General features: G+C 40.6%; 1 protein-coding gene across 1 annotated transcript in view; it reads left to right on the forward strand.

The window, feature by feature from the left end:
* FANCM (FA complementation group M) overlaps positions 1-20,675 on the forward strand; it is a 77,015-nt gene that overhangs the window by 27,107 nt on the left and 29,233 nt on the right. The window contains exons 7-13 of the mRNA XM_026056133.1: positions 546-678; positions 3,756-3,884; positions 4,417-4,515; positions 10,047-10,231; positions 10,878-11,084; positions 13,838-14,072; positions 19,971-20,128. Of these exons, the coding sequence (XP_025911918.1) occupies positions 546-678; positions 3,756-3,884; positions 4,417-4,515; positions 10,047-10,231; positions 10,878-11,084; positions 13,838-14,072; positions 19,971-20,128 (1,146 nt within the window). The remainder of the gene's footprint in view (positions 1-545; positions 679-3,755; positions 3,885-4,416; positions 4,516-10,046; positions 10,232-10,877; positions 11,085-13,837; positions 14,073-19,970; positions 20,129-20,675) is intronic.

The raw sequence follows: 20,675 nt of genomic DNA on the forward strand, positions 1-20,675 counted from the left end.
GACCTCTAAACTGCATTACTACCCCTATTTTTTTGGTAAATTGCCATGGAGCTGTTAAATTTGAGTTGAACTGCCATGGAGTTGAAAACTTAGAAAGAATATTGCCTTAAAAAAAAGGCAGTGTACCTTAAAMAGAATATTGAGAAATGTAGTTCGCGGTAGGAAAGACAGCTTTCCTAACTTAAGCTTTGTGGCCTGGGTAGACATGACAGAAATCTCCTGTTTTGCCAGATATTGATGAATGGTTCAGCTGTCAAATTTTGAATGTTATTGCATTGGAAAGTAATGAGCTAATCTTGGAAAATAATACAAGTATTTTGGAAATAGCTTGAATGGCAGGGGAAAGTTGCTGTGACTGATCATTAGGAATTCAGTAAGCTGTTTCCTGAAGTTTTTGACAGACAAAACACTTGCTGTGCATTACTTTTTTCTTTGGTTCCATTTCTCAGATGTTAATCTAATTTTTATCATAAGATTTGGAGTGTGATTCCTGCTGCTTATTGACTTCTTTAATTTAATCTAATGAGTCATTTTTGTTTTCGCAGGGAATACAGCAAGGCACAATTGAAGGAGATTTTGCACTTTGTATCAGTTTATATCATGGTTATGAGCTACTGCTGCAAATGGGATTACGGTCATTATTTATCTACCTTTGTGGAATTATGGATGGATCAAAAGGTGAAGAGTCTTCAGAAACATCCTTCCTTTTGACCCCAATCCTTCTCATTTAATTTACCTCATACGTATAGTTACTTTTGCTCAAAACAGTTAATTTAATGAATAGGTTGCAAATGTCACTGGTTTTTGATTCCCCTTCATCCCCATTGGAAATATGTCATTCAATGTTAAAAATAGTTATATAGTACATTTGGGAAAGCGAATGTGTGTGTATGGGAGCAGTTTTGAAAAGGGAGAAGACACAAATAGAATTTGGAGTAAATGACAGTAATATCTTAGGAGAGGCAGGAAACAACCATAAACAATTTAAACCAAGACAGGGTTTGACCTTTTAAAGCAATTCCTGCCTTATTTAGCTTCCTTTATAGCAAAAATAGTTTCAACGTATGCATGAATTTTAAGCATCTTTGCCAGAAGACTTTCTAACTACAAATTTAGATGCATCACGCTACAATTTCTATACTGACTGTGCAACATCTTCCCTGCTTACTAAGGAAGCATATATAATTCTTTTTTTATACTATAGACAAGGTCTTATCCTGGTTTAGAACATGAGTTTCAYTTTCCTCATGTGAGGCTTTTCTTTCTCTAAGGCTTCTATATATGTGCACACTTTCCCATTAGTAGGTTAAAAAATTAAGGTTAAGGTTAAAATGGGAAATGTCCTCAGCTGCCCTCTCACTAAAATGCATATACTTGCTGATTTCTTTCTCTTTCTTCTCAAAACAGCTCCCACAAATACACAGGTTCCTCAAGCCCGGTTAGATGAGTCTCTGGAGCTGTAGTGAGTCCAGCATCAGTGCTAGAGGACTGCTCTCCTGTATGGGAAGGGAGCCCTGAGTAAGCTGCATCGAGAGCCATAACTTATGTGGTTCGCTAAGCCTAGCTTTGAAATTCTGGTGTAATGGAAAGAGGACTGAGATCCCCAGATTGTTATGGTAAAAATAATCTATGTCCTAGCAAGCTGATGAAAAACAGAAAAGGTTCCTTGCCCCAGGAAGGGTAGCACTTGTTTTTCCATTTATTCGGTTGACCGAACCCAGCATGCAAGATTCCTCATTCTGGATTCTGACTCAAGTGAGGAAGTTGTCCCGTGACTGCAGTATACATGTGTGTCCTCATCGAGACCTGAGAAGTCTGTTGCACCAAAGCTCTTGTACAGTTGACAAGTTTATGTTTTATCTGAAGCGATTAAGTTTTAGATATATTAAGCTCCCCAGCCCATCTGTTGCACTGATGAGTGGTGCGAGTGATTTGCGTGAAGTTGTTCACCACCTGACATAACTGCAACTGCTTGATTCTCTTTTATGCCATAATATTGCACAAGTGATAAACCTCAAGCAGACTTTTTTGGCTTGACATAAAATTCCTTGATTAAGCTGCCAGCACAGTTTAGTGCTAAAAATGAAGCGCCATGAAGAAGGTAAACAAGAAGCATACAAACCTTTTAAGTCCATCTCTAGCTGAGGTCTGGCTAGCTGGAGAACTGCCTGGTTCTGTGTGACTGCTGCCTCTTGTTGATGATTAAATTAGTCTTTGGCCTGTGTTTCTGTTCAGACAGGACCGTGGCCTAAGGAAGTCATGTTATTCCCATTGCCAGGTGCAAAATTTTCCTTTGGGGTGAAATGATCACTTTTAGTCAACATAATTTTGGTTGCTGCTAGTAGTGTGTTCCTCGTCTGTTTCCAGCCATTCGTTTACTTCCTTTTATTGGTACTGACGTCGGTGCATCCTCACCATGAACTCAGTCAAGAACTGTTCCACCCCAAAATTAAACTGTCCAATTCTTATTCTCTTCCTCATCAAGTTATAGAAGGTCTCTTTTATTAAGCAGAAGTCATCTAATTTTAACATTTTTGTAAAGAATATTTCATGCTTTTGGTCATTGTTATTTTTTCTCTCTGTACCTTTTCTATTCTATTCTATTCTATCATTTTATTGAAATGAGATGGCAAGAGCAGCGTCCGCTCTTCTACATGTGGATGCAGCATGAATTCGTACAGTGCTGCAATAGTGTTTTCTGTTTGGCCTCAGTTTATTTTAATTCTCTCATTGAATATTGTAAGTCTTCTGCAACCTTTTGCAGTGGTTTTCAGCCCTCCTGCATTGCCGCTGCCAGCGCAGAGCTGGTTTGGCACTGGCGCCTCTGCCAAGGGCACAAACTCGCGCCCGGCGGCGGCAGCCTGACCGCAGGTTTCTCCCGAAGCGCTGGCTGCTTGCAGCAGCCCACGGCGTCGCCTCCGTGTTTCCTGCTCTCCTCTGGTTTGCAAAGAGGCCGCTTAGCTGCGTGACTGTGCGCTGGCTTATAAAAGCYGCTGCGTCCACAGCGCCGCTCCATTTAAATGGCATGACTTCGTCCTACATCTGAAGCAAGAATGTACAGTACACGTTGTATATTATCTACGTATGTAATAGAATATGTGTATAGTATGCATATGCTAACAATATTTGTCATTTTTGTGATTATACTTTTAGTATTTTTGCAGTTTATTACTTTTGTACATGCAGATTTTATCACCTCTGAACACACAGTGCTGTTGTTAGACCTAGGCACTGGAGAGCGTTTCATGTRTTTTGTAGTTTCTCAGGTTCCTTAAGTTCCTGTCCACTATTGGAAGGTAACAGATGGAAAATATTTCTAATAACTAGTTCCTCAGTACTGGTTTTGATAAGTTTGGTTTCTGGTTCCAGTAGAACAAAATTCTTTTCAGCATTGTCATAAAACTTTTCAAGAAACATTTTTAGCAAAGGGCTCCCTTTTCTTTGGGTACTTGGCAGCATTTCTGGTAGTTGTAGTGTTTTTCTGGTGTAAAGCAGCTGACATAAAACTTCCCAGTTTCCCAATAGGGCCAAGGCTGCTTTTTTATCCATATAATTTTCATGTTTAAATTCTATAATGGCGTCTTTCCTGAAAAAAATATTAACTTCACACAATGTTTGTTATGTTTTCTAAAGCTAGCATGTAAATTTTAGCTCTCAAAAAGAGCTCGTTATTTCTAAATAGTCTGTCTTTTGGATAGCAAAAATTAGATACACTCTGGAGGTTGACTACTAAGATGTTTAAACTTTTTACAAAGGGTTAACTCGTACAAGAAATGAACTTGGTCGTAATGAGGACTTCATGAAGCTGTATCAGCAGCTTAGAGACATGTTTTCAGACTCATCTCTGACTTCAGCAAATGGAAGTCTTTGCAAGGATAGAACAGGTCAGTATTTCCCTTTTAAAGACACAATATTTACTTGCCGCTTCTCCTTCTTCCCTAATTCAAACTCTGATAGAGCAGAGCCAGTGTTAAATGAAACAGGAAATACTTCTGCGTGGTCTGTGGATGCCCCAAGACATTCGTTGTGATACCTGGCTAGTGTTCTTCGTTCAAGATTAAGTTTTCACCAGACTGTTTTTTCTATTTATCTTCTTTTAGTCATTCTAGAGACCTTCAAATGAGCTTTGTGTATTTGAAGCTTTTAATTTGAATTAAAATATAAGGATAAAATATTCTTAAGTAGGCTGACTGTACATCTTTACAATGTGACCATAACAAAAGTAATAATAAATTTTCAAAAATTGTTTTTTTTTTCCTGTAAGTAATTCACTGAAGTTTTGTTTAGGTGAATGTAATTAGAGCTAGTGTCGAGAATTTGTATGTCTGACTCAGGATGCAAGAAAATGAAGTTCACTGACCCTTTATACTTCCTGCAGGTGTACTTATACCTTTCATTGCTTTGTGTCCTTTCCAGTGTCTGAAAATAAAGGATTCGTTTACAGTCATCCAAAATTAAGGAAATTGGAAGAAATTGTAATAAAACACTTTGAATCCTGGAAAAAAGGATGTTCTGGTAAGTACTAAAAACTCAGAGTATCTGAAAAGTTGAACTTGTGGATGAAAATGAGTAAGATCCTACTGATTTATTGCCTAATTTATTCAAATGTTTCTTTATTGTCTTGCATGTATGTATCTCCTCCCTGTGAAAACTCCTCTTTAGAAAAACTATACTATTATTATTATTATTATTATTTATTTATTTATTTTTGTTTTTTTAAGAAAAAAGCTTTCTGTAAGTTATGACTATTAATTTGATATAAACTGTTCTAACCACTTAGTAAAGCAGTGGTAGCCAACTTTTAGTAGTGTTACGATGTCTCGTGATTTTCATAGCCACAGAATTAGTTCTGGAAGCCAGCTCTCAGAGCAGTGATAGCGTAAACTATGCTCTCCTTAACAGTATTAGCAAGTAGGTCTGACTTTTACAAACAATATATTAATATGTGAGTTGGTGCTATTCCCTGCAACCATCAAAGATAAATTATCGGATAAGCCAAACTCAAATGTTTGGCTTTGTCAGTATAATGAAAATGTAATATTGAGTTGGACTGAAAATTACTGAATGTTTGATTTTGTCGGTGTGTGTGTGAATATATATCTGCGTTAGTTTTTGCAGCATACTTAGGTGGACTGCAGGGCTTGTTTTGTTCTTTTTTTAAAAAAGCATTTTTTGAAGAATTCTTCTGTTGATAACTTGCTTGAGGAGAGAAAAAAGATGCAACTTATGGAGTTTAAGGATGAAATGCTTGAGATTCTGTGAAAGGGCATAAGTCAATTAGCACAGATGTATGACTAGTTAAAGGACAAATACAAAATATTTGCTAAAGAAAAGTATGTTTTCTGACTAATTTAAATGGTTGAACTGTATTAAGTGAATTAAGTTCCAAAATGATTGTACTTGGAAGAAAGATTTTCTATCTTAATTTAAAATATATTCTCAAATATTTTTTGTAGACTGATTATTCTTACAGTGTTGAGAAATTATAATAGCAAAATAGTCCCTCTTCTTTTTCAATCCTGTCCTGTAATTTCAAAAGAAAGAATGAATTGAATATTTTGGGGGAAGAAAATCCTTCAGTTCTTAATATTGGAGTCTCTCTTACGCCTTTGCCTTGGAGAAGTCTTGAAATCAACATCTATAAGAGATGAATTTGAGACAAATGAGCCTATAGCTGCTATTAGCAGAGAGAGTGTTTAGTCTGCCCGGTCATATGGACTATATGTCTGTGCATTGCTGCTATCTTCATATGGTATAGGAATATGAGGATAGAGCCAATAATCCACTAACTAAGCTTAGGGTAAGTTTTTTACTCAAAGCAGGAACTTTCTCAGTCTCCCAGTTTCTCTGAAGAAGAGTAGCCGATTAGGCGACGTCAGCTCGGTAGCTGCTGCAGATACGGTGCGTAGGTCCCGACGAACGGTGCACCTCAGTAAATTGATTTACTACCGTGTAATACAGTGGATAGAGTTCCCTGGGAATTACCTGGTCTGCTCATGGATGTTCCTAAGGAGTTTGAAATACTCTGCAATACGGTGTTGAAATGCCATGTAGGAATTCTGGAAGGAGGCAGCTTCTGCTGTGGCACACTGGGAAAGACATTATTTTTGGTTTGTTGTTTTGCTCCTGAAACATCCGATAGAGACTTGGACTGCTGCATAAAGTATTTCTTACTAGGGGTAATACATGGATATTTGTGCTTATCTGAAATGAGAAAAAATTATTTTTATGCAAAAAGGCCTTAAGAATAAGTGTCTTCTGAGTGTTTCAGTTTTACCTTAAACTTGATATGCTTTCACTATTTTATATATCTTGATTATTACAGCTGTTATTTTATGCTAGAGTTTTTGTCATCAAAGCATCAATTTTCCTTTTATTCTTTTATATAAAAATATGCAGTTCTTCTAGTGTTTTGTTTAATAAGATATTAAAATAACTGAATGAAGATGTGTAGAATTAAGCTGACACTCAGGTTTTGAGAATGGAAAAACTTTGTAAGTTTTGTGCTGCTGGTATTTTTATTTTGTCATTTCTGTGTGCATAAAGGAATGGAAAACATATAATTAAAATTCTCTGTGAAGCTAGAAGTTAATTCCCTCCCCCCTACACATATAAATTTAGAATTACTTTTTAATGATGCTAGCAAACATGTATGTTTTGCCACCACTACCTGTGTTCCAGCTTTCCTCTATGATAGATGGTTTTAATGTAAAATTCACTTCCTTCTCTCTTTTAAAATGAATGGAGAACGTATAGACGAGTTCATGATACACAGCTAGTTACTAAGAATGATAACCTCTCAGGCCTCAATCTGAAATTAAAAGCCTTCTATTACCTTCTTCTTTCTCTCATCCTTTTTACTCTGGGCTAAAAGGGAGAACAACCGCAGGGAATACAAAGCAGCATCCTGAAACCAGTTCTCTAGACGCATACAGTTAAATTTGAAACGAGGACAAACAACTGATCGTGAAGTCTGTGCCTGTAATGCAAGGTCAGAAAGCGCTTTAAAATTCAGTCTAATCACTAAGTTGGAGGCATCCTAATTACTCAGGGAATGTAGTAAGCTCCAGCTTGTATGTCCTAAATTTATGCATCTCCAAACTCAATGTATTGGGCAATTGACAGAAATACTGTGATACGTTGTGATTTTGTTTATTTGGCTTATTATTCATTGTGTCCTAGCATCTTTGATAATACCTTTGCACAATAACCCAAGACCTGTACTTCCACCCTGACTCCCGGTTTCTTGCAAGTAGTCTTGAAACCCACGTGTACAAAAGTAGCTCCACCCTAAGCTGTGTTCCTGGACTCTAACCGAACAGCGAGCACAGCCGGGTCCCGACTTCTCCCTCCTCCGGACGGGTATTTGTCTCAAGTCTGTCAGTAAAAACTTGAGTACTTACTAAAATTCCAAACTTAATTGCATATATCTTTGCTCCATCAGAAGACTCTGAAATAAAAACCTAAATCACTATATGAGCAGTGGAAAATACATTCAGCATTTGTTTCAGGAAACTCACGTGAGTGCACGATCTCTCTGGGAGAAAACAGGAGCAAAGAAACCCCCCAAACCTAACCCCGCGTTGTCCCAGTTGTGCGTTACTCCTGTGAGTAGCGCCAAGTTGCCTGAGCAAGCTCTGAACCATTCCTAACCAGTGCAGYGATCAGGTTAAGTGCTGGGATTCCCGCTCATGTCCACCCCTGCTTTGGGAGATGCATTGAGCAGCAGTTCAGGTAAGCGCAAGATCACATTCTGGCCAGTTCGTACAGAATGGTGGCTCAGCGTAATGAGCTTCTCCCAGCTAATCTTCCATACCTGGATTACTTGTCAGATTGGTTGTGGGCTGCTAGTGTCTTCAAATTTCTACGTCTGGTTTCAGGTAAGGTCAAGGAGGAAAGGGCAGCAGTATAAAATCTTTTGCAATACAAGAACAGACGCTACTGAATATTATTGCTATTCAAATCATGAGAATATTCTGAACAACATTATTCCATGTCTATTTTTTAACGTGAAGTTAGTGGCAGAAAATAATGTGAACTCAGGTAAGTAGAATACATCCAACCTGCACCTATTCTAGAATATATGTCTTCTCAGTCTGCTCTGCATGGCAAGTTATGGAGAATATATTATAGCAGTGTTGTAATTCTCTGGTTCCTAAGTTAAAAATGTTGAATCATATTCACCATCTGATTTCTAGGCCTTCCTTGGGACTGACTTCTGCACTTGCTAGATGACCTCCAACGTCACCTGCAGTTTACTGAAACAGTGTAGTCTGAAAGACAGACTAGCTTAGAATAGCTGGACGGGACCTCTGGAGGGCATCTCAGCTGATGACCTCCTTGGCTGACAGCCTCGAGGGTGAGATCTGCTGTGACCAGAGGCAGCAGTCTTCGTAAGCCACCTGTGACTTCAAGCTTTATCTTAGGAAGAAGTGGGGGAAATGGTTAGCTTCAGCTTGTCCATTTAAGGCAGTAAAGACTACTTTGACTTAAGCTGCTCAAAGCCTTTCTGTGCATCTGTATGCAAAATTAAAAGTGAAATGGGGGTTTTTGCTAGCTGGTCAGAGATGTATATGTTTTTCAATCATACTTACGCTTTAACTTCAGGAAACAGCTTGATACCACCAGTACAGGCATAGCATGTGACCGTGGTCAAGCACCAAGTGACTTCTCTTCATATATTCAGGAAAATATCTTTTTATAAACTCAGTCTTGAGGATTTTTCTTCTTTGTCTAAGTTTTTTCTTGCTTTTTAGGAGGTAAAGGTCTTTTGTGGAGAATTGTGTAATAAAGGAGCTCTCTATCTCCTGAAATCTGTTTGATTTCAACTGGGGACTGTGTCTAGGGAACACACTCAGGCTGTACTGATTTCCTTAGTTTGAGGTATCCTGCTGGAGCTGCTCTTTRTAAGATAGTAGGCTTTTACTTCATAGCATGCAGTAATGGGCATGTTGGTTTAGTGTCTGGAGGAGCAGGCATTAATGCCCTGGGTTTCTGTGAAATTATATTTTCCTGGTGGTATATTGGCTGACAGTCAAATGCCTGAGCAGGAAATAGATTTTGTTGTTTTGAAGGGATTTTAATGAAATAGCTGCATTTTTTGACTGATTGCGACATGCGGGTGTGACTATACTGCTACTGTCAAAATAAACCCTCTGCAGAGTGAAAAGGCACAATATTTCACTTTCTCAGCTGATTTAAATACCCTGCTATCCGCAACTTCAGAGTAAATTAATCAAACCAGTTTTTTTTTCCCCTTTTCTTTGAGGTGATAGTTATTTTTGCCATTAAAATGAGTAATAAAAAGAATGGTGACRACAGATCATTCAGATGCGACCGATCCCAGTAGATAAGGGAGATTTCTGGGCGTTTCTTCTTGTGCTGTCGTGAGGATCCTAAGCAGATGACTCCTTGGAGTAAATCATGGAGTGCTGGCACGCAGCTCTTGTAGCRCGTCGCGCTCTGCGCTGGGCTGGTGACAACAGTGGTTTTATTGCCGTCCCTTGATAACCTCCTCTGCCTCTGGGCACTTAGGGAACAACTTGAGAAATCACATTATAGTCTCTTTGGAGAAGGCGTTTTAAACTTTACTTCAAGGCACTTACCAGCAAACCTGAGCTTTTCAAAGCAACATTAATAATGGTACGGCAGAGATAAGACATCCTCATTGTAGTTGGTGCAAATTCTGCAAAATTTGAACACTGCTTTGATTGCAGGGAGGAATCGTTTGGCTGGGTATATCTCCGAGCATTTTCTGAGAACGAAGAGGTTTGTCTAAACAGACTGAGAAGTTCCTCATCGTCAATGTTATCTACTGATATTTTAGATTCACCTATTTAGATTTTTTTTAATTTTTTCTAAGTGAGGAATCAAAATACACTATATTTGGACAAAATCTTCTGATCCTTAGGTCAGATGAGAGCTGTGAATTTGTAACTTGTGAGATGATCTATCCTCACATTATTATTTATTATTGTTATTATTATTATTATTTTAAAATTGTATACAAAAATGCTCTTTTTTTGGGCTTTTTTTAAATTAAGCAGATCAAAACACGACTGAAAACAAGTCGATGGATACCAGAGTAATGATCTTCTCATCGTTTCGGGATAGCGTGCAAGAAATTGCCGAGATGCTTTCCCGGCTCCATCCGCTTGTCAGAGTCATGACCTTCGTTGGCCATTCCACAGGGAAGAGCACCAAAGGCTTCACGCAGAAGGAGCAACTTGAGGTAAAGAGACGATGAGACTTGTTTAGGAAATGGTGTTATAAGGAGTATTCCTTGTATAAATAATTGGATGAGTAATATAGATCATATAGCAGAAACTGAACCTTACAGTATCRTTAGYRAWTKCMTKYSRMAKGMAWTYRCTGCTAGAGTATCTGAGATTATAYTCACTGAACAGAATGTATARATGGAAATATTTTATACATTTACATTTGCATAATATTAAGAAATGCTAAATTTTACGTATTTGAAAATGTGGAGAAATATTTAAATAGTTATTTGTTTGCTTAGGGGATTTTTTTATTGCAAATAGAGAAGAGCTATCCTTAAATTTTGATTTAATAAAAGCTTTTTTTTTTTTAAGTACCTAATTGTAAAGTTGGTAACATACATTTTAAAATCAGAATAAGGTGTGCTTTTTCGCCTTTATTTAAGGAAAGAAGACTCGGATGTTGATAACATTAGTGTGTTGTATTTTGATCATCAGTTCTGAATGAAGTAGACGACAAATTTGGAAAGACTGAGCATTTGTGACCTTAAAATATAATTCTGTTTTCCAGCTTCTGGATGAAGCTAATAAAAGGTGCTATGTGTGTATAAGGAGCTCTCTAGCTATAACCTGTTCAATCTATTTTTAATCCATTATTAGGTGGTGAAACGCTTTCGTGAAGGYGGGTATAACACTCTGGTCTCTACCTGCGTTGGGGAAGAAGGCTTAGACATCGGAGAAGTCGATCTCATCATCTGCTTCGATGCTCAGAAAAGCCCGATCCGCCTGGTGCAGCGAATGGGCCGAACGGGGCGCAAGCGGCAAGGCCGAATCGTGGTCATCCTCGCGGAAGGGCGGGAGGAGCGGGTGAGTGTGCCGCTTCCCTCCCTGCTGAGCCTGCGGAGCGGGGAGCAGCCCGTTCCGCCTAACTGCGTACCCTCGCCTCGAAATCATGGCACCCCCGCCTCGCTTAGCAGCGTTTTACCTCTTCGCCCAGGAAGGCTTGATAGCCTGTAATATCCTGAAAATCTGTGTGCTTTCTCAGCGTTAAGGTCTTTGAGCCTTTGTTCTTAATAACTCTTATTTTTTAAATGATCAGTGGAAACACAGGAAAAGCTTTTTTGGGTTTTTTTGGTTGTGTTTTTTTTTGCCAAGGCTGCAGAATACTCCGTGGAGCAGGTAGGAATGAAGCTCAGAGTGGAGGGCTGGTGAAGCCCCTCGGGCTGATCTGCTGACGACACCGTGCCTTCAGACAAGCACGTAGTCGCAGCAGTCTTGCGTGTCAGGTCTGAAGAGATCAGCTTAAGTGGAAATCTGCTTTTGCTAAATTCCTGGACCTCAGCGCTCAGCTCGGGGTATAGTTAATCTTCTCCGACTGCAGGCTGCCCCTCGGGAAACTAATGTGCTAATGACCCGCTCCACCCTGCGGTCCCACCAGGGCTAGATCGGACCCCGTGGAGGTGGCAAGGGGGATGGCAGAGCAGGAGGAGGCTGGGCGATCCCTCGGCRGCAGTCCTCGCTTAGACTGGCTGCAGTGACACGTGAAACGGCACCTTCCCGGTTGCGCCGTGCAGCCCCTTTCTGGATGCAAGGCTTCCCGAGGGGCAGCTCGCTCGCCGGCTGGAACCCGCTCTGTCCCGTCTTGCTTTGGTTTGGTTTTAGGGGCTGGGCAAGTTCTCAGTAGGTTGCTGTTTCGTGAAGTGAAACCTGAGATCTGTGTATGCCAAGTGTAAACTCAAAATTTGTCTTGGTATTGTTTCATTTATTCCAGCTGATATTGTGCCTCTGGTTTAAGTTTGTAGGTAGCAGAGGTTTAATTCCAAGCGAGGAGTCTAAAGAATCCTGCCTGGGGGGAAAAAAAGCTTCTTTGAAGGATCTGCTGAGTTAAAAATGATAAATGTGAATAGTATCTGTAAACAGACATTTTCACATGCTGCTTATGAAGACTGTTACTATTGGAAACTCCACTCGGTAATGGGGTAGTGATATGGTCCCTTAAAATCCCTTAAAGTTTCACTTTAAGCAGCTGCATTACTGTTCTTCAGATTCGCTCAGAAATCTTTGAAGCAGAACCTTGCCCCGGGTAGAATAGTCATTTTATGTAGTTTTTTGTTTTGAGATAATCAAATCAACTTTTATTGCTGAAGAATATTGCCTTTTTTTTTTTCTTCTTTTTAAATTCCGTTTCCTTCCAGCTCTCCTGTTAATGTGGAGATTCTCCTGTATCGCATAACTTGTAGCTAAGTAATTGATGGTCTCTTATTAACTCCTGTGAATTTGTTTAAATACAAACAAACAAAAACCACTTCTAAAGTCAGCCATAAAGCTTTTGAAGAACTTGTATTGGGAAAAAATTAGAAAATGCAGGTGTGGAAATTTTTAATTTGACAAGAATTTTTGTTACAGAATTCTTCTATCACTTTGTTCTCCTCCTCGCCTCCCCACCCTAAAAAACAGTAACCCCCCCACTTTTTTTCCCCCTTTGAAGTTCAGTTGCCCCAAATGAAAATATCCTGCGGTCTAGCAGCGGGATTTGCATCGTGCGGTGTCACCGTGTTAATTCTTGGGGTTCCCAGAGCACTTGTGACTTAGGAGTCTTTTTACGTTTCTAGTTGGGCTGTATTCCTGGAGGTACCGCGTTTCGGTTTGCTTTTTAATGTCCTGTGACAGCTCACCTGAATGTGCYTTAGCTGGTAGCCGGGGATTCAGGCCGATGCAAACAGGGGGGCGCAGAGGCGGTGCAGGAGCCCTTGTCTTCCCTTCCTGTCTCCATCGACGACTTTGCTGCTTTGTCTCGCAGTAAAAACGGAGCGTAGTTAAAAGGCCTTGTAGTATATATGACGAATACACATAACCCTGTGCCTCATTTTGCATCACCTCCTTTCCTTGTTTCTGCTGTAGTCTAGTTTGCCTCATCCCTCTGTCTGCGGCAGATTGTGAATTCCTCTGGGCAAGGGCCGTGTGTTTCTCTTTCTGGAAGCGCGCTGTGCCCGCTTTTGATCAATTCACAGACTGTAAATAGCTGTAGGGTTTATGTTTTGGTTCAAGGTTTATGTTTTGGTTGGTGTATTTTAAGGATTTCATATCCTAAGACACACTTGCAATTTAAAGAACAACCTTTGTGCTTTGTTACTTCTTTGCTTTTTACCACAGTTGCTTTGAATGACTTACCTAAACACAGAAGATCATTCAAATTTAATTTGACTTAGATACCTTAGAATGGAAACTTCTTAAAAAAGGAGAATTTAGTAACTGTTTTTTAAAGTAATCATTATGGTATTTTCAATGCAACCTTATTGCTTTATTGTTTTCATCTACGTCCTTCTGCTCCTTCCTCTCTCTCTTTTCATTACTGTAATATGGAGTCACACTGCACATCTGATACTTGAACAAGTGCTTATGTTGACCTAACTGACCATATTCATGGAAGAGGGAATCTGGTCGCCTGTCTGGGCTTTGTATTGTATTTTTAGTTGTGTTTGTAAAAGATTTTGCAGCTTCGTAATGGAACATGATGAAATAATGAGAAACCTCATAAATACTCAGGTGTGCTTTTGCTTTTGATAAAGTTACGTCAAAAAAACAGTCCAACAGCAAATGACTTGTGCTGTCTCTTACAGACTTACAATCAAAGCCAGTCTAACAAGAGGAGCATTCACAAAGCCATTGCAGAAAACAAAATGCTTCATTTTTACCAGCACAGCCCACGTATGATTCCAGAAGGCATAAATCCAAAGTTGCATAAAATGTTCATCACTACGGAAAAATACGAACCAAACAATTCAAGAGCGCTTTCCAAAGAGAGAGGATCTCGTTCTCTCCARAATAAATCTGCTCTCTTTTCCTGTGTCGCTGGTAAGAGGATTGTGGTGTTTCTGTAAGCACTGTKTAAGCTGCTATCTCATGTTATATTACAGCATATGAAAACTGTGTGTTTGCATGAGTTCTGGGTGTGTAGTGACAGTGTCATTTCTATCAGCTGTAACCTTTCAGTTGGGATATTGTGCTGACGGCTACTTTGATTCCACGTTCTGTTCCTCGAATCACTGCTCTGTCCTTAAAYGTCTGTACTTCAAATGAGACGTTTGTTTCATCTTTCTCCAGTGAGCAAGGGCCAGAAACTCCAGCTCTTGCTACGGTCGGAAGAGGCGAATGTTAGTGGTGCCTTTGAAGCCTTCCGACATGCCTATGTCAGGTGACATAATTGTCACTAAATGTTTAGTGATAATTCTGTACTAAATCTGTTTTTTAGCTATCACACTTGGGCTTAATGATTTTATTAATACAAGGAACGGCTTCTTTCTACCTTTGCAAATGACAGTAATACAGAAATGCATTAAAAGTAAAGGAATTTTGGGAGGGGAAAAAAAAGGAGGGGAAGCAGGAGTAGTTTATTTATGAAGTACACACTACTGGAGAAAAGTGAATCTAAAATTGCTCCTCAGCTGATTCCCTCATGTGGCACTGGAATACTCAATATACTAAATATAACTTTTATGATAGGAGGAAAAAACTAATGTTCTGTAAATATGTGGAAAGTTTCATGCTAGATTTAGACTAGCATTAGAGACTACTAGGAACTGTTTTGAAGGAAGAAACTCCTAAAAGACTTCAGTAGCTTTGTATTTCAGTATCCGTGTAGTTAGACCATAAGGGTTGATGTTCTTAAAGGCTTCTGAGCTTAAATTTCTTATTATCAGAGCAAACATCTGATCTTTCTCTGACCATTATCCAATGAAAGCAAAAGGCTGAACAGAGAAAGGGGAAGCAAGCTGGGAACTCATGCAGAAAGAAAGCAGTTTTCCCCTTGGCCTGCTCATGTGATCTCCCATTTTGCGGGGCAGAAACGTAAAGGAGAGGTTATGAGTCCATCCATGACACCTACAACACCAGCGCAGTGTGAGCCTGCCCGTGCTGCAGGCGCAGCTGCCGGGATGCTCCTGGTGGTGAGGTTTTCCGATCCTGCCCCCGGAGCCCTGTATAAAGCTTGCTCCTCTGGGTTTTGCACCCAACCCAGGTGGCAGCTGGTAACGAAAGCCAGGGGTGGTATAAACAGACACACAACCTGCACGAAAATGAGCCGAGCAAAACGTGGAATTAAAAACATCATTTCAGAACGTTGCTAAAAGTCTGTGCCAGGAAATAGAAACGAGAGGCAGCGAGTGCGTAAAGAAGATAATTTGCCGAACGTGTGTCCTGCTGCAGGCACGGCGCTTCGAAGGCTGCGATCAGCCGGTTYCTTTTGCGCGAGACAGGCTAGCAGCTGCCGCGGCTGGTGCGGAGCAGCATGACTGGCTGCTGTCGCACAAGTGTTACATGAGGGCAAGTTCTCGAAACTTTTCATCTTGAGCACCAACTTGATACGGATTTATCAAAGTCCTCTTCCTTACTGCATGAAGTGAGTGGCAATCTGCTTCTGGCGTTGGTGACGTTCAAGATCAGTCTTGAAGAGAAAGGTCTTTATTTTCTTTTTCTTTCTCTTGTTCTTATTTTAGTGCTTCCTGTCACGCTGGAAAAATGAAAAAGCCGGCAGTAATGAATATGTTGTAGAGCTTGTTGTTCTTGACATGTGCTTCAGTGGTTTAAGTTGAGATTTCTTGTCCGGATGGTACCGGGTTAGTAGAAGGGCACACTGCTTTGTATGCTGTGCTAGGATGTAGCCCCTGGCCTGAGCCTCCTGTCAGCTTGATCTTGCTCTGGTTTTCACAGGAATGAACTTTCCTCATCTGGTTAAGACAACATTTGGCCTTTGGCTTTTGAAAACTCAATCATCTGCTGCTTTGTGTATACTAATTAGAAAAGAGAATTTTTCCTTTGCCTCCTTTGGGTTGCTCCTTCTCACTGTTTTCAGGATGATACCTGCATAAAACTTTCCTAATGATTTTTCTTTTAAGTGAGTTTTTTTTTTTTTTTTTTTTTACTTATTTCAGCTATGCCTGTTTTGAGTTACTTTTCTCGGCCAGTGACGCAGCTTCTGCAAAATGCCGACTGCATCTTTCTTGTGTAGCCGAGCCTGCAGCGAACAAGCTGCCTGTGCTGCTCGTGGGAGCCCGAGCATCGATCTTAACCCGGAAAACCTCAAATCTTAACATCGAGAGCAGCCCCAGCAGCAGTACTGTGCTGCTTGCTTTCGGCCGTCCTCCCGTGCCCCCTTTCCGTCTCGCGGATGGCCGCGCTTTGAGGAAGGGAAGCGTTCTTGCTCTGTCGCGGCCGCTCACCGTTTCTTGGGGGAACGCGCAGAGCCTGGCAGCAGCTGAGCGGCGGTGAGGTGTGTGTCACGGTGGCTGCGCTGCCAGCTCCGCACGGGGCCTCCTTCCAGTTCCCCCTTTCCTGCCCCCAACCCGCGACGTTCCCTTCTAGCTGCAGGCTAACGCCACCTGCTCTGCCCCTCCRCGCTATTCCTGCTCCCCTCCCGGGTCAGGGGAAAGGACAATACTTGGTTCTGGAGRAAAATACAGAAAATGACATTAGCGATTTTAGTGATATGTCTGTCTTTGCTAGCATGCTGCGTTCATAAATCGTAAACTTCTCTTAGAGATAATTATCCCTTGAAGTGAGCACGTGGTACCTCGTACGGAGGGGAGATGCTGTTGCCAGCTTCTGAGCTGAGCAGAAAATGATCGTTCTCAACTAGATATCCAAACAGCCCAACAGCTCTAGCTTCAGGTGGGAGATTTTTTCTGAGAGAACTAAATAAGGTTTTCTGGTACTTTGCAGTTACTCATTAGCGTACAGCTTAGCTTTCCGCAGAATGTACTGTAAAAAAGCTAGGGCTTATCTTTATGATATTGATGCAATATCCATGTCTCACAATAATTTACATTCCCCCAGTGAGTCTGATCACCAGAATGGAAACTTCCTACCTTTGCTCTAGTATTGGTTACACCAACCTAACCTATAAACTGAGTGATGCTGGTGTATGTGTTACTCGTTACTTATTTCTGATAATTTAGTGCATGTATTTTTGAAATGTCTTTGCATCTTTTTCTTAAAGAATCTTCTTCTTTTAGTTTTGAGAGCTCTTCATTCACACAGTGAGTTTCAGGAATCTCTGAATAGTGGCTTTGTGTAAAAATGGAGCACTTCATAATTTGCAGGATTTGTAATATTCTATTTGGATGTTAGGATCCCTGATTTAGCCCAAATACATGGGAGAACTTGCTTAGAATTTATCAAACTGTGATTTCAGAGCGCTCTACAGAACTCTCCTCGTGACATAGCTTTTCCCTTCTGTTAAGTTTGTTGTTAGCAGACACGTTAGTCTGGGTCGCTGGTTGTCCCCGGCTTAGTTGGGCTTCAGTCCGTGTGAAACGTCAGCCCTGTCGGGGTCTATGACATTGACTCCTCTGAGGTGCCTAGAACAGCAATGGGGAAGAGTTAGATGTTCAAAAGTGGAAGTGATAACTGGCACAATAATTTGCCTTAAGGTAACTTTCTCCAGTGTGGCGTCTGCTTCAGTTTCCCTCTCTTCGTACTAGTGAGTAGGTTTAGTGGCTCAAAAGAGCTTGAAAGCAGACGTCGGCTCCTGCTTTCCCCCGTTAGCCTCACGTATCCAGGCATTTAGGTCAGACGGTGAGGCCTTTCCTCACATTGTGTGAAATCGTTGTTTCCGAGTAAGGCCGGGGCCTGGCATTAACCTATTGCCTGCTGGATCCTGCTGTTCCGCTTTGCGAGATGAGGGGATTCCCCTCCGCGCCCCTTCTCCTGCTTCGGGCTTTGTCGGTGGGCGCTGGGCTTTGTCAGCTGTGGGGCTCCTCGTCCTGACAGCCCAAAATATTTGCTCTGCTCAGGACCAGAAGCCTGATACCTCTGTTACTGAGCCCAGAGCTTTGAGAAGTATCTGTCACGGAATTTGCCAGCCTCTGGAGGCCTTCATGCTTGCATAGTGCTGGACCGTGCAATCACCGTGCGTTGCTGAAGCAGATGGTATCGCAGGGTCCTCTTGTCTTTGAGCAGAGGAGATGCCCTCTGGGATTGTAACACGGAGAACTGAAGTCAGCTGCTGTTCTTACTGTCTCCCAGACGTGTTTGGGTGGCACGCTCGTCACCTGAACTGCTCGGGGGAGCTCAGGTACATTGTCTTGACAGCCATCTTCAAGAACGGGAGATATCCCAAACTAGATCTGTTTGCCTGTGAAGTTTTTTGCTGGTGTCTCCTTTTCCTCTTTAGCAACTTGCTGTTTGAAAATGCGTTCTTGGTTGCTTGCCATGCCATCTTTCTTGCATCTTCTTTCTGACGAAATGTCTTAAATGAGGCAGTAGAGATTTTTAGTCATCTTAATCACTTTGGGCTGTCTTGTGTTTTGGCTACAGCTGAGCGCTCCTCCTTGCCCTTTCTCCCTTGTCCAGGTAACACTCGATCCAGAACTGCATGGTAGTTCACCACTGAAATATTCCGTCTTGGAGCATGGATGCTGGGTAGAGCCAGCCTGCTCCTTTCCTGTCCTTATCAACAAAAGGAAAGACCATGAGATATGCTTTTCTGATAAATGTTCTTGGTTTTCTGGTCTTTCAGGTCTCTCTTTTTTTCCTTCTCTACTACATTCCTGTGGTAGTTATGAAGAGTGTAACAACTCCTAGACTTATGTCAAAAATATTTTAGTAGCARTATTGATCTTTCTCTCTCGCGTGCGTGCTCTCCTTTTTTTTAAAAAAAAMCAAAACAATACATGGCCTTAAAAGGCTTCAGTGTTGGTTAGTTTTTTCCAGCTGTGAAAGACACTTTCTCAACTGGACTTGAACCAAATTCTCAAGACTTTCAGGGGTCTGTTTTTGAGTCCCTGATAAATGTTGTCACACCATACTGTGGGGGCACAGTCTCCAGCAATTACAACTTCAGCGGATTGAGAGAGACAGGCTGATTCCTCTTAAGTGGCATTAATTCAGAATAGGGCGTTGGCTACAGATTCAGCCCAAATCCTTTCTGCAGTGGTTGCCGAATTAACTTAATTGTTTTTCTCCAAGCTTCGTACATCTAGGCTCCAAGCGATCATGTTCCAGCTGCTCTTTAACGCGGATGCTTTGGGTGTTCCTTGCTGCTTGCATTGATGGCAGTTTTGAGGGATCTGTCGTTCTTCTTGCATGGAACTGTTAAAGGCGGTAGCGGCTGTATTGGAGCTTGCTGTCAGACTGCCAGAATGACTCCTTTTCCTCTTTGTCACCGGAGCTCACCGTCCTCGAGCCAAGCAGCATCAGGCCTTGCCTTCAGGAAGCTGCCTCCGAGCACTTGTCTTGTACTCACAGAAAATGCAATTTTAAAATTGAAAAGAGATTGATCGAGGGAATGACTAAGAAAATATTTTTGGCGTAGCAAATTAATGACACTTTTCTGTATTTAAAGAGTTACTTTTCATATTAAAAAAAAAATCACTTTTTTATATTTGCAGTGTTTCCCCAAGGCCTTTGAGAAACACATTTACAAACTTAAGCCTTATGTTTTCCTTGTGTACTGACTGCTGTGCTGTTCACAGGATGTATTGATGTTTGACACATGCCTATAGATCTATGTATGTTTGTTTCTATGAGGTCTTCCCCCAAAATAATGGTTTAATGGGTAGATTTATCCATAATTATAATACATAGAACTGTGTTTCAATATTTTGTTTCTAACATCAGATTGTCTGTATCTGGTTTTGGCTGTGGCAGAAAGAAGTATGTTTTCTTTTGACTGGTTTCATACGAAGTCCTTATTGTTTATTCTTTTTCTTAAAGTAGAACTTATTTTCCCCAAACGTTTTCTTTTTTCCCTACTAGGCACAAAGGAAATACATTGTCATGAGAACTGGTCTCTGTCATCTGAGGAATTTGAAAGATGGGACAGACTTTACAGGCTTAAAGAAAGCGATGGAGTTAAGGAACTGATACTGCCTCAAATTCAGTTTGAAACTTTAGAAAACCTGGAGGAAATATCAGTGAGTTTAATCTAAATATAATGTTACTTTTGACAGGAGACCTAGAGGAAACACTAGGTAACAAAATCAGTTATGAAATTGAAGGATGTTTTGAATTGAAGGATGTCTTAAAAATGCAATTTTGAGAATTATATATTGGTTTTTGAAGTTAAAAATGTAGGAATTAGGTATCTGAAATGTCTCTGACATTAGTTCTGTAAATTAGAAATGGAAAAACAAAATACTACATCTTTCTTTTCTATTGAAAAGAATAATCTCCCAGTATTCAGTAAGTTCTATTTTTGCTTCTAACAATTTCATACAGGATGCTGTGTATTTATGATGGTATTTTATTCATACTTTTTCATTCCCTTGTTTATATAACTATCATAGTGTTACTAAAAGAAAAACTCAAGTTCTGCAAACTCTATCCTGATCCAGAGAAAAAATGGAGTTTATGTGTCATTTCACCATCTAAAACAACATGTCTTTGTCTGATGAAAAACCATGATCACACAAAACATATAATTGTTTTTGGTTTAGACCAGACTTAAACCCTTGCGATAAT

This window comes from Apteryx rowi, unplaced genomic scaffold (assembly GCF_003343035.1).
Source record: "Apteryx rowi isolate R43461 unplaced genomic scaffold, aptRow1 scaffold_13, whole genome shotgun sequence".
Lineage (NCBI taxonomy): Eukaryota > Metazoa > Chordata > Aves > Apterygiformes > Apterygidae > Apteryx > Apteryx rowi.